This window comes from Poecilia reticulata, linkage group LG17 (assembly GCF_000633615.1).
Source record: "Poecilia reticulata strain Guanapo linkage group LG17, Guppy_female_1.0+MT, whole genome shotgun sequence".
NCBI lineage: Eukaryota > Metazoa > Chordata > Actinopteri > Cyprinodontiformes > Poeciliidae > Poecilia > Poecilia reticulata.
In genome coordinates this window covers 441,531-454,352 of record NC_024347.1, presented here as the reverse complement: position 1 = coordinate 454,352, position 12,822 = coordinate 441,531, and the positions used below count along the sequence as shown (strand labels likewise).

The 12,822-nt window shown below is 39.4% G+C and overlaps 1 protein-coding gene across 1 annotated transcript in view; it reads left to right on the top strand.

The window, feature by feature from the left end:
* The window catches only part of pappa2 (pappalysin 2), a 66,158-nt gene continuing 53,336 nt past the window's right edge, over nucleotides 1-12,822 (top strand). Inside the window, exons 1-4 of the mRNA XM_008432917.2 lie at nucleotides 1-1,114; nucleotides 4,968-5,200; nucleotides 6,319-6,546; nucleotides 6,701-7,299. Of these exons, the coding sequence (XP_008431139.1) occupies nucleotides 151-1,114; nucleotides 4,968-5,200; nucleotides 6,319-6,546; nucleotides 6,701-7,299 (2,024 nt within the window). The 5' untranslated portion in view covers nucleotides 1-150. The remainder of the gene's footprint in view (nucleotides 1,115-4,967; nucleotides 5,201-6,318; nucleotides 6,547-6,700; nucleotides 7,300-12,822) is intronic.

Here is a 12,822-nt window from a genome sequence, read left to right as displayed (position 1 = left end):
AAAGCAGATTAATTTTAATTACAAAAAAGAAAAAAAAAACACAACTGTTTAGTTTCTGAGGAAATGTGGACAAACGATCCACTGTGAGACCTCTTGGAAAGAGGTTTTAAACACTATTTCAAACAAAACCCTCTTTAACCTTGAGACAAAATGTTGTTGATCAGACTACTGCCTATTTTCCTCGTCGTCATCACCAACACGTGGCTGCTCAGCCCGGTTCGCTCCGATACTCTCAGCCGGCACAAGCGCTCCTTGGCCCGCCGGGCAGACAGCGAGCTGTCCAGGATAGCAGCAGGTGAACCCTGTTTCGTCTCACCGTCCCGACTGAAACCGCGCGTCCTCTCCCCGACGCAACACCGCCCTCCAGCGGCCCTACCGAGGACGTCCACGAGTCGAAGAGCGCCCTTCACTGTTAAAGGCGCTCGAGAGGTTTGTCCCGGTGGGTGCGGGCTTGACACCGAGCTGCGAGAGGTCGCTGCCTCGCGCAGAGAGCACGAAGGCAGGGGTGCTACCGGTGACCTGGCGGAGAGAGTAGGTGGATATCCGACATTATTCGACCGGTTTTATGTAAATAATATTCGAAGCGACGAAAGGGAGTCAAATTATGTCGGTGAAGATGCCCCGCACCCTCCTGGGAGGTCCGGTGTTAAAGACACCGAGGAGAGAGTTTCTCAGAGCTCTCGCTCTAGGGTTTCCCGCAGCCTCGACGTGAAGAAGCTTCGCTACGGGTTAGAGGGCAACTTCAGGTGGGAGAAAGTTCCCCCCGAGAGCTCCACAGTTCACAGGGGGCTCCAGGTCCTCCACAGACTGAGGCAAGATGCCGGAGATGGAGACAACCAGTCGTCCACAATGACCGTGGCGGATGCTGTTGCTACGGAGGACTACTCCGGGGAGGTGGAGGAGGCGGATGCAGCCACGAACTCCCCCAATAATAGCTGGGGAACCCCATTGCCAAGAGTGCCCCCTTCCTGGATGACAGCCCTGTACTTTAACGGGCACCGGGAGCAGCTGAAGGTGAAACTGGCGGAGGGAGTCGAGCTGCCGCGGGACAAGTTCAGCTTGGAGCTGTGGGTGAAGCCAGAAGGCGGGCAGAGCAACCCGGCGGTCATAGCAGGTGGGTGTAAATGATAGCCATCACTGCATCACAGACACTGCTCATCAGCTGTGTAACATTGCAACGTATTGAAAATGCTATGATTATTCATCTCCCCTCACACTGAATCAGTCTCTGGATGTTCAGTGACAGACGCATGTTACCAATAGAAACAATAAATATGTGAACTCRTCCATGCAGATTGCTCCAGGAAAACAATCATGTGATTGGTGTGCAAAATAGAGGCAATATTAATGAAATAATTAGACTTTATTTTGTTGATCTTTTCAATATAGTGAGAAGTTGCCAAACGTTTTCAGTCTTTTGAATCTGCTGTTGGAGCCTGCCCAGTTCATCAACTAGAAGTGATGACACAGAGTTGAATTGCAAGAAATATGAATTTACAAGGAGGCAAATTAGAGCCGCACTGATGCTGTGGTTCACATTGGATTGGAAACACTGCTTTTTGTTTTGTCACATATATGCTGTGACAAAACAGTTTAGACATTCTTAGTGGGTTTTGGAATATCTTAGAAGCAATTTGCACATTTTAAAGTTTATCACAATTCTAAAGACTCAGCTAAGAAGACAGAATAAGCACTGTGAGATCTGTTTGTAAACTATGAAAACACATTAAATCTGGTCATCCCTGCACCTCATCAGGGAATGATCACTGCACAAGGTGCTGAGCAACTCTAATTGGTTGCTCAGCCCCTTGTGGTATGTCACTCTCACTGTACGAWTACCTCATGTGAAAATATCCCAGTTCACAGTATCTCTGTATTTATACAAAATTAAAGCATAAATGTGTAACATGATCCAAACAATAGCTAATTCTCCTCATGACAAATAATATAAAGTCTTGATTTTACTGTCTGCCATTAATGTTAAGCAAATTTTTCCATTAACACCCTGCTAAATTTACCATTGATATTAAAATCAACATATTTAGCAAAATGTTTAACTTTTATGCTATTCTACTGTTTATTAAGTCGCATTAAAAATTTGGCATGGAGCAGCATACAAAAATAGGTTCAATATTTTTGGCTCCTAAGTCACGATTGGTATGTTTTTCTTACACTTTAATCAAGGGAAATCATATTGTTATATTTTCAAAGGAAATGTTAAATGACTTGGTCCTCAAAGCTCAAAAATTCAGTTTGTGTCTCACTTACACGTCCTCTCCATACCTTCCTTGACTGAGCAGATTAAAAGAATTTGACCAGCAGCTAGAAACACACTGATCCAATGATCGCATGACGACAAAATATCTGTTTTTTCCAGCATAAGGAATGTGCTGTATTTGAAAAGCTGCCCAGCTTGACAGACAAACACATACATCAACCAAATTAAAGAGGATAAAAGCGCTAGGGTGCAACACCACAGCTGTCCAGATAGGGARGGAGACCACAAACTGTTACGTCCGCTCACATTTACTCTGATCAAAGATCCTGTTGCATTACTCAWCTATTTTCCCCTCATTGCTTCCTTATGTTAGAGCAACATTTTACTGTGGCACGGGCTTTTCTCTTTGTAGTGTCCTAAAGGAATATAACAAATACAGTGAAAAACAAAGTCCTATTGTTTCTGGCAGACATGGCACTGACACCAGTTTGACTTCTGGTGAGGCTTTAATGATGAGCATGTTTTGTTATTTTACTCGACTCCCTAGTTTCTTTATTGATCTCTTCATAAGTTGTACACAGAGCAATTCACAGCAGAAACCTGAGCAAACACTGAATTATTAATAGAGGTGCACTAATCAGAATTTGTTGRATGATGTCTGATCTCTGGTTTTTCTAAAGTTTTGTCAGATAACGGTTTTAGCAGAATCCAATTTCTCTTTAACAACACCAAACAAAATTTAAAGAACAGCATCTATTTTTCTTTCACSAGAAGTCATTACTTACATTAAATAATACAAATGCTGTGATAGACAATTGCATATATGAGAAAGCAGTAGTTTTAAAATAGGATTTTACTAAAATTTTAAAATAAGGATAAAAAAGCTATAGGGTTGATGCCGTCTTCAGCTTCCTTTGTTAGGCATACGAGGTGAGCGCAGCTAGCATAAATACAACAGCGGTTCATATTTACAAGCAACTGTAGGAGTTTACCTCTGTGATTTCCAAAATGTTGCAAACACGTTCAGCATATTGAATGACAGAGATACAAAGCCCCGGAAGACAAAATACAGTCCCCTTGCTGTGCTCTCTTCAGCCTTCCTGTTATTTGCTGAAAGTTTTGCTCTCTCTTGSTTGTTCAAGTTCAAAATGAATCATAAAACTTGAACATGTCTTACCATTCAATTTCCTTTGAAGTACCTTTCTATATATTTGACTATATTTTTCATTAAATATACCAACATTTCCAATTAATTTTACCCATTACAATATTTGAGTAATGATATGTCAGTCTTCTTCAGCTGTTTATCTTAAATTCTGCTGGTTTTCATATTTAAATGGATAAAGGTTACCTGTGTCAGGTATAAAAAAACTAGTTTATTTTTATTTGAAACACAATTACGTAAAAATACATATATATTTCAAATCAAAACTTTAGACTTCACTTTACTTTTAAGAAGCTTAAACAATTTTATGTGAGTAACTATTTTGAAATGAGCTAAAACCCAGCCAGRGCCGGCCTTCTCTGTACATCTTATTGGATGCCAAGGGTGAATTTCAAAGTATTACTAAACTGCTAACAATGGCATATCATTGAGATAGTTCAAACTAGATTAATATATCTAATACTGGTACTGAATATGAATATTACGAAACAATCCTTCTTAGCAAACATCTCAAACTGCACACTACAGACCTTGCAAGTAAACAGCTGTCAGACTCGGTTAGGATCAAGCTGGTGAACACAGCAGAACATTTAGCAGCAAAAKAACCTGAGTTTCCTTTGAGAGCTGGAGCAAAGCTAATATTGGAGTTGCTACAAAAAAAATTAGCCCCAGCTGCAAAATGTGTAAATAGCCAACTGTTTGCTAACACGTTCGCCAGCGATTTGTGGCCTGCATCCAAAATAAATACAGCTTTAAAACATCAGCATCTGATTTAGCTCAGTGTAATAATCATGATAATGCCTGGTAGTGCAAATGTCTCTCAAAATTAAGAACACATTTACCATAAACTCTGTTGTTTTTGCAAATAAAATGTTCTCATCTGGTGTTTCATGAACCACTAAAAAAACAACACCCTCTTCCTGTTGTGTGCTATTCGATATTACATCCACAGCACTGTAAAACAGTTTAATGCATTTTTCCCAGGAGATGACCTAGATGTCTGGTCATTCAAGGTTACATTTGCTTAAGAGTGCCCTTTGTGGCACTAAACACCACATAGTAGCACTCCTTGGTTGAGTACACTGTAATTTAATGGATTTTATACATCTAATTAATTAAATTAATGGCAGCTTTCTAAACTAGCTCAGATTCATTGGAACATTTTACTGCAGTTTCTCACTTCATACAATCACACAGGCATACATGTTTAAGTTTATACCCATGCGTGCACACGTACTGCACTGTGGAGGGTGAAGGGGTTCCCTGACCCTTCCCTGTCCCAGTTGTTTGACATCTGGGGAGCAGATGTGTGCCTGAGACTGTTGCAACAGCAGATGGAAACATCAAGGCCTCGGTTTGGCTTAGTTAGAAATCCCTGTCTTTCTCTCTCTGCTCTGCGCTCCCCTGCTGCCTTTGACTCTGTGTTTTCTATCTTTYTCTGTGACTGTATCACTGCCACTGTGCAAGCACCCTTTCATTCTCTCAGTCCCAAAGTGTAATCCACTGGAAGATGGTTTGTTTGTATTTGCAGATTTTTCCTTTCTGAAGATTCTTATTGAGTTCAATGACTTTTCTGTGTCTCAGGTATATTTGACAACTGCTCACATTCACTGAGTGAGAAGGGCTGGTCCGTTGGCATTCGCACCATGGAGCCAGCTGGCACCAAAGACGCGCGGTTCTACTTCACGCTTCGCACAGACCGAGCTGTGAAATCCACCACCATCTCCAGCCACCAACGTTACCGAGCCAATGCTTGGACACACCTGATGGCCACATACAATGGTCACAACATGACCCTGTATGTYGATGGGGCAAAGGTGTGTCACATATGGGTTTTGAGCATTTTAAAAGAGTCCAAATTTGTGTTTTCAATTGTGAGTTTTACGCTTTACTAAATATTACTCTAGTACTTTACCAGGGACRAGGAAAAAATGTTTTTTTCTATTTTACCARTTATTTGTTATTTTTAGTCTTTGATGTAACAATGAGTAGTTCTTTGTATAAACTATTGCAGTGTACAATAGTAAGTAGGGSTGGACGATATGACTGAAAAACACAACAAAATCATTTAAWATCAGTTGATATCAATAATTATTGATTGGTGTTTTGTTTTACATATATGAAATGCAACCAAACTGCCGGAAAGCCACAGGAAACTGAAACTGTGACTTTCCTGTGTTAGTCGCAGTTTTCATTCTTCACCGTTGTCTTTTATTTCTAGGCAGTTATGAGGCAAAGTGGAGAAACTGTGCAAGTTATGCAACAAGTTGTTGCTAGGTAACCAAACAGCAAGTGAGTTAGTTGATGTCACTCACTTTGCTTAGCTAGCGAGGTGAGCGGTTGAAGTATTTCCTCTGTCCTCATCCCCAGAATCCTCTGCAGTTCTGAGTTCAGTGAATATTCTACATGTTGAATATTGAATTTTCTATCAGAYGTATTAYCTATTGATATTGATCATGTGTCTGTTCAGTAATATATTGTTATTGATTTATTACCCTGTTCTAAGTTTCCAGTGTGTCAAAAGTCAGATTTCCAGTCAGAAGTTTACATACCGCCATCTGGAAAATAAATATATTAATTTAGGCTTCTAAYGGTAAAGTTGAACTATTCCTTTTCCCATCCGAAATTGTTGCTCAACAGTTAACCATTTAATTTGTTACATAATTGTTTTAAACTGGAACGCAATTGATTCAAATAAGTCACTGAAAGCCAAAAATTAGCACCTCCTCATGTATGATRAGTGTGCTTAAATGTCTGGCCAGAACTGTACATAACAAAGACAACAACATTTAATAAGTAAGGTTACAGAGTGTAGTGCTAATGTGTTTCTCTAAAAATGTGTAACCCAATGTTTCAGTATTTATATAATGTGAAATTAAAAGATAATAATCCTCCACTTTTGGAATGTTTMTTTTTTCTTCTTTATTTGTCTTAGATGGGAGAAAGCAGCCTCCAGTCCGGTGATCTCTACAGTCCCTTCATGCAGACCTGCAGAACTCTGTTTCTTGGGAGTAAACAATCTGATCTTGGTCAAAGCTTCAGAGGCCACATTGGAGGAGTGGTCCTGTGGGGCTATGCTCGCTCTCATCAGGATCTACTAAAACCACCGCTTCAAATCGACTTGAATGAGCCAGTTTTGGCAATGTGGGCGGATTTTACCAACGTAATAGCTTGTTTTGTTGTATTTCAGTTGCAAACAGTCAAATCTTTTCAGAGGTCKAAGAAGCTAAAGCTACATTTGAATTTGTGATTTGAGAGTTGTCTCATACACGCTCTAACATTTTGGTAAAATGTTTACAATTGCATTCATTTTCAAGGTGGAACGGCTTTGGAGTCCTTACAAAACTGCCCTGCATCCAACCGTCATCACTACTCCAGCACCAGAACAAGAACTTGTCTCATCCTTTCTCCCGCCAGCGTGTGGCCAAACACAGTGCGACAACACAGACATCATTTCTGGCTACAACAACAAYTGGCAGCTCCGGACCCCCAAACGCATTCGCTACCGGATTGTCAATCTCTCGGAAGATGATGGTGGGAATCCAACAGTGACACCAGAACAGATCCAAGTCCAGCATCAGGCTCTACGTGAGGCGTTTCAGCCCTACAACATCACCCTGGAGCTGAGTGTCCACACCGTGAAAAACTCCAGCTTTCGACAGAGATTCATTCTCAGCAACTGTCGAATTGGCAAGATTGGGAACCGGCAGTGCGATCCCGAGTGTGACCACCCCAGGACCGGCCACGATGGAGGCGACTGTCTCAGACTGGGGCACTGTTACAACTGGAAAAGGCAGGATGGGGTTTGTGACATGGAGTGCAACACCATAAAATTTGAATATGATGACGGAGACTGCTGTGATCCAGACGTCACGGACGTTCGCAAGACCTGCTTTGACCCYGAATCTCCTGACAGGTGAGGTTAATGAGTGCTTGATGGAAATAACATAACTATTGTAGAAAAGTGGTCATTCCCTGTTTGTCACAAASARGCAGCAGACMARTTAAAGCAAATCAAAGAAGAAACCTTAATCACTAAAAACAATGCAAGAATCATAAAATCCAACAGAATGTACACTATTTTGGTGATGTAGTTATACTTCTTGAACTTACTCCTATGTATATTTAAATCTYAGTACAAATAACTGCTGCACAATATTTTACAAATGTATCATTATTGTATTGTAATATGGCCAGTRGTATATTAGGTGATGCTTATTGTTTAAYGAAGCAGAAAAGAGGGCATTAAAATGTTATACTGRATTTAATGACAAACTATAACTAATATGATTGACAGSAAAAAGATGCAACTTAAAAAAAGCAYTGTTGAGATGCAAATACTGAATTTGATATTCCAAGGGTATTAATACTTTTGCAAGTAGACAGTATGAATGAGTGTTACCACAAAACACGCAGACAATCTGGCAGAAAGGAGAGGAAACAAAGAAGCCTGTACACTAGGAGTTGTAATCAGCTAAATGAAATCCAGCTGTAAACAATCAGTAAAATGAAACCTGGCAGAATACTAGATTAAACAGAATGTGCAAACACTAAAGCTCCACAACATATAAAAACAGGAAATAAAGTTAAATACAATTCAGGACATGGACAAACTACAAAAACTAACAGAACGCAGAACAGGAGTAAAATAAAAATAAAAACCACACAAAAAGCACGATTTGAAACCGGAACATATTGATTGAACATGACGACATCAGAATCCAAAACACAAAATTCAAACCAGAACACCGAGTCTATAGACCATGACAATCTCCCCCTCACCTTATCAATTCATTCTGACAACAAGAACATTAAAATAAATATGTACATTATRGTGGAATTACCTAGAGATAAAAAAAAAATAGCCAACTAAGAAGAAAAMAWTTTTCGCAGAGGTTTTTTTGTGAYGCTGTTTCTCCTCTTCTTCGTTAGCGTATTTACTGCCTGTGTCATAAACAGCTCAACACRATACATTTACAAACTGGAACTTTCACCTTCTCAAGTGGTTGTAGAGAAAACCCTGTGGAGTGTGTATGGTGGATTAAGGTAGGCCAAAGTACACAGTTATTTTTGCTAAACATCTCCAGCAGCAGCCCTGCTGCCTTCCATTTGCTCTGACAGACAGGCTCATGGAGAGATCCAAACAGCTTGCATGGAGTCTCAACATGAGGTCTCCAGCCTGGCGCTTTAAAGACCTTAATTCAGGTTCTTAATCCAAATTGTAACCGCAGGTTTACTATGTGGCTCTGGGAACCAGCGACAGACTTTAAAAAGCRACATATTTACTCTTCAGCGTTTGAAGTTAACAGAAAGTGACATCCTTATGCACTGTTGGCTAATGTGTTTCGAATGAGGAAAAAATGAGTTATTTTTCTTCAGTAAACTCTGGCTGAATTAATATCCCAGTATCTACACACATGGTCACTATATACACTCATAAATTCTTTTAAACACCAAGTTGGTGGTGATTTACTACTTCAGGCTAATAAGTTAATATTATGCAAACATGATTTGCAGACTTGGTGCCCTAATGGTTTAAGATGAACACAGTGGTTTTTCAAAAGGATTCAATCACGTAACTTTGTAACCTAAAGTTGTCTAAAAATGGTCTACATACCAAACATAATTTAAAGGAAATTTGTCTTTGCAATTTGACGCCTTGAAATTGGCCCGGCTCTTTAAGAAGCTCCTGCCACGGGACATTCAAGGATTCATCAAACATGCATGAAATATCAAAGCAACAAACACCCCAGCATCCAGGTATGTTTTTGATGAGAGAATAACATTATAATCTGATATAAAGCTTAGAAAAATATGTCCCTGTTATCATTTTCACATTTTGTCAAACCACAAGATTCAATGTATTTTATTGTGATTTTAATTGAGTAACCAACAGAGAGTAGCACATAGGTGTAAAAAATATAACTTTTTAAATTCTTAAGAAATAAATGCAAGTGTGTGTTGTGCATTGTTTTGGTCCTTGTTAATACTACCATGTTAAATCGCTTAGACTTAGTGAGATTTGATATATGGTCAATTGAGTCCTAATTGGATATGTCTAGACATTGACTGGGCCATTTTAACACTTGAATCTACATCTCCACCCGTCTGCTGAGTTCTTAGTTTCTTTGGGATGCAATTTGTTCAAAAATGTTCTCTAGAAAATCTTGAAGAACTTCACAGAACAATCTGGATTATTACTCAGATCAAATTACACAGACGAGGACTCTATAAACTACCTTAGAAAATGACTTTTTGTGTTGGATTATATTTGTATCAATCAATCAATCAATCAAATTTTATTTGTATAGCACATTTCAGCAGCAAGGCATTTCAAAGTGCTTTACATAATTAAAATAAAAACAGAAATAATCAGTGAGAAAGAGAGAGATTTAAAAAAAAAAATAAATAAAAACAAAAAAACAAAAAACATTACATCATTAAAACGTCGAAAAGAAAGAAGAAAAAATTAAAAACATTAAAGACATAAAAACATGGAAGACATCAAAACCCGCACTCTAACCCTAATTTAGCCATAAGCAACTCTAAACAGGTGGGTTTTAAGTTGAGATTTAAAGGCACCCAGTGTTTCAGCTGTTTTACAGTTTTCTGGAAGTTTGTTCCAAATCTGTGGTGCATAGAAACTGAATGCTGCTTCTCCTCGTCTGGTTCTGGTTCTGGGGAGGCAGAGCAGACCAGAACCAGAAGATCTGAGGGGTCTAGACGGTTGGTACAGTAATAACAGATCTTTAAGGTATTGTGGTGCTAAACCGTTCAGAGATTTATAAACTAACATCAGTATTTTAAAGTCTATTCTCTGAGCTACAGGGAGCCAGTGTAGGGACTTTAAAACTGGTGTTATGTGCTCTATCTTCCTGGTTTTAGTGAGAACCCGAGCAGCAGCATTCTGGATCAGCTGCAGCTGTTTGATTGATTTATTAGTCAGACCTGTGAAGACACTGTTGCAGTAATCAATGCGGCTAAAGATAAACACATGGATGAGCTTCTCTAGATCGTGCTGAGACATCAGTCCTCTAACCCTGGAGATGTTCTTCAGGTGATAGAAGGCCGACTTTGTGACTGTCTTAATGTGGCTCTGAAGGTTCAGGTCAGAGTCCATCACTACTCCCAGGTTTCGGGCCTGATCGCTGGTTTTTAGTTGTAATAACTGAAGCTGTGCATTGATTCTAGTTCGCTCATGCTTGTAGGTATCAGAATAAAGGATGCAGAATAAATTTCAGCAAACCACATTTTTTTTAGATTCTTATTTGTAAAAAGAAATTAAATCATTCATAATTTTCCTTGCACTTTGAATTCATGCACTACTTTTTATTAGTGTGTCACATAAAATAAAAAAAACAAAACACACACAACAAAGGTTTTAGCTGCATGGCACTCTGTGGTCCTTTCATATCTAATTTCTCCATTATTGACATTGATAAAAGATCTTCTGGCTTCTTCTACCCCTTTCTTTGTTTCTCTTGACAGCAGCAGGAAGTATCAGGGAATATCTTGTCCTTTTCCTCAAAAGAAACACAGCATGCTTCTTAGTAGTTTACCTACCATTCAACTTTTTAATTTCACCAATAGATAAATCTAAGTCTATGTGAAGAGAGCTACCTCTGGCCAACAGATGGAGACTGTGGCTGTACTGTGCAGTTTCCCAGGTTTGAATTTCTGTAGCTTTGTGAATGTGAAAAAATATCCTGGAAAAGAACACTGTGCTTACTTGTTCTGGAAGACCCAGGTTAAGGGTTTGGTGGAACTTGGATGTGTGTGGCCTCATTGCTTGACCATATGCAGGAAGTTCTTTAGGCTTGTCCTAAGTAAAGGTTAATTTATGTTTCTCTGTCATGCGTTTGGTGGATATAAGCAGAAGAACAGAGGGAAAACACAGTTGGTAGTTGTAATGGTCAGATGTTCTTTATCGCAGCCTACGGCTTTTACCCTGTAGAGAGGACACGGACGCTAATAAAGTAAGTTGGACAGGAGACAATACTGTGCTCTGGTGTTATGCACAAACTCTGAAATGTTCCTTGGCTGCAAAATTCTGAAATGTTGATTCATTCTTATTTTAATTTGAAGGTTTTAGCAAAAAAAAAAAAAAAAAAAAACACACCAAAAAACCTGACGTCAAAACAATAATAGGAAAAACACAAGATCTGGATCACCGGATTACTGCTTCTGCTGTTCAGATACGAAACGCAAATGTCAGAAGTTCCAGTAAGTGTGCACTTCAATGAAGCGGTGAAGCTCCAGCTGAGTTCCTGTCTATAAGTTCCCAAACCTCCATTAAAAACAACATAAATGGCAAGTACTCAAGAGACCAAAGTGTCGTAAACACTGCAGGTTAGCGGTAGTGTAGGTCTCCTTGAAAGGTTCTGAACCCAGCCGGTTGGAAATGCTTGTACGTGCGAGTCCCTCGACATGCCGGTGCGCATGTGTGCATTTGTGCTCCTGGATCACAAATCGAACTTTCTCAGGCAAAGGGAGATTTAATGTGAGGATGACATTTCGCTGGCATTTGAAGAGCACTGAAAGCATTTTTTATGTTTTGGGATCTGTGTTTTTGATAACTCCCCTGCCTGCATTCTCCCTGAGCTCCTAGCCGGCTGTTCTGATTGTGAGACCCAACTTGCTGTTGCTTCTGGAGGTGCCAGAGGTTTCAGAAGCCAGCTCCTGTCACAACACAGATTTGTTGTTGTGAGCCAGTTCTATGGTAATGGCCAGCTACGCTGCAGCTTCTGGCAGCACTGTAAAGGAAAGGTGGTGGTTGGGGAATGGGAAGGGAAGAGAATAAGGCAAAAATGAAAAGGCAGGGCTGGGGCTAAAGGGGTCATTGTGGTCTTGTTTGTTAAAAACATGCCCAGGATTTGCTAATATTCTTCAATCAGCAATTGAAGCATCATTGAAGGCAACTCACTTGAAACAAGATTCCTGTTCTATTAATTTATAGATTAATTCTGTTTCTGCTTTCTGTCACATTTACATATTTCAGGTCATAAAACAAATTTTCAGACAAATACAACATCATCAACGTCCTCACTTTTAAACATTTGAAAAATACATAAACAGTAAAAAACATACATATTCATTACCTCATTTGTTTTTCCAATTTTATTTTAAAAAGGAACTGAGTTAAATGGGATGACGGGGGTCATGCATGGTTCTGTGGAATCTAAACCCAGGATGGGCAACATAAGCAGACACAAACTGAATCAATGACTAAAAACAAAGACGAATGTCCTAATCACAGATGCAATTAGATCAGATCAGATCAGATCAGACATTTTTGGTCCAAATTGAATAAATTTAACTACTTTCACCTTGAGTGAATAGGACAGTTTTTCCTTTATGAATACATAATTCACCGTGTGAATCCAGCCATCAATGGTGGGTGGCTCAGGTTATTTTTTTTACTGTCCACTAACAAAATATA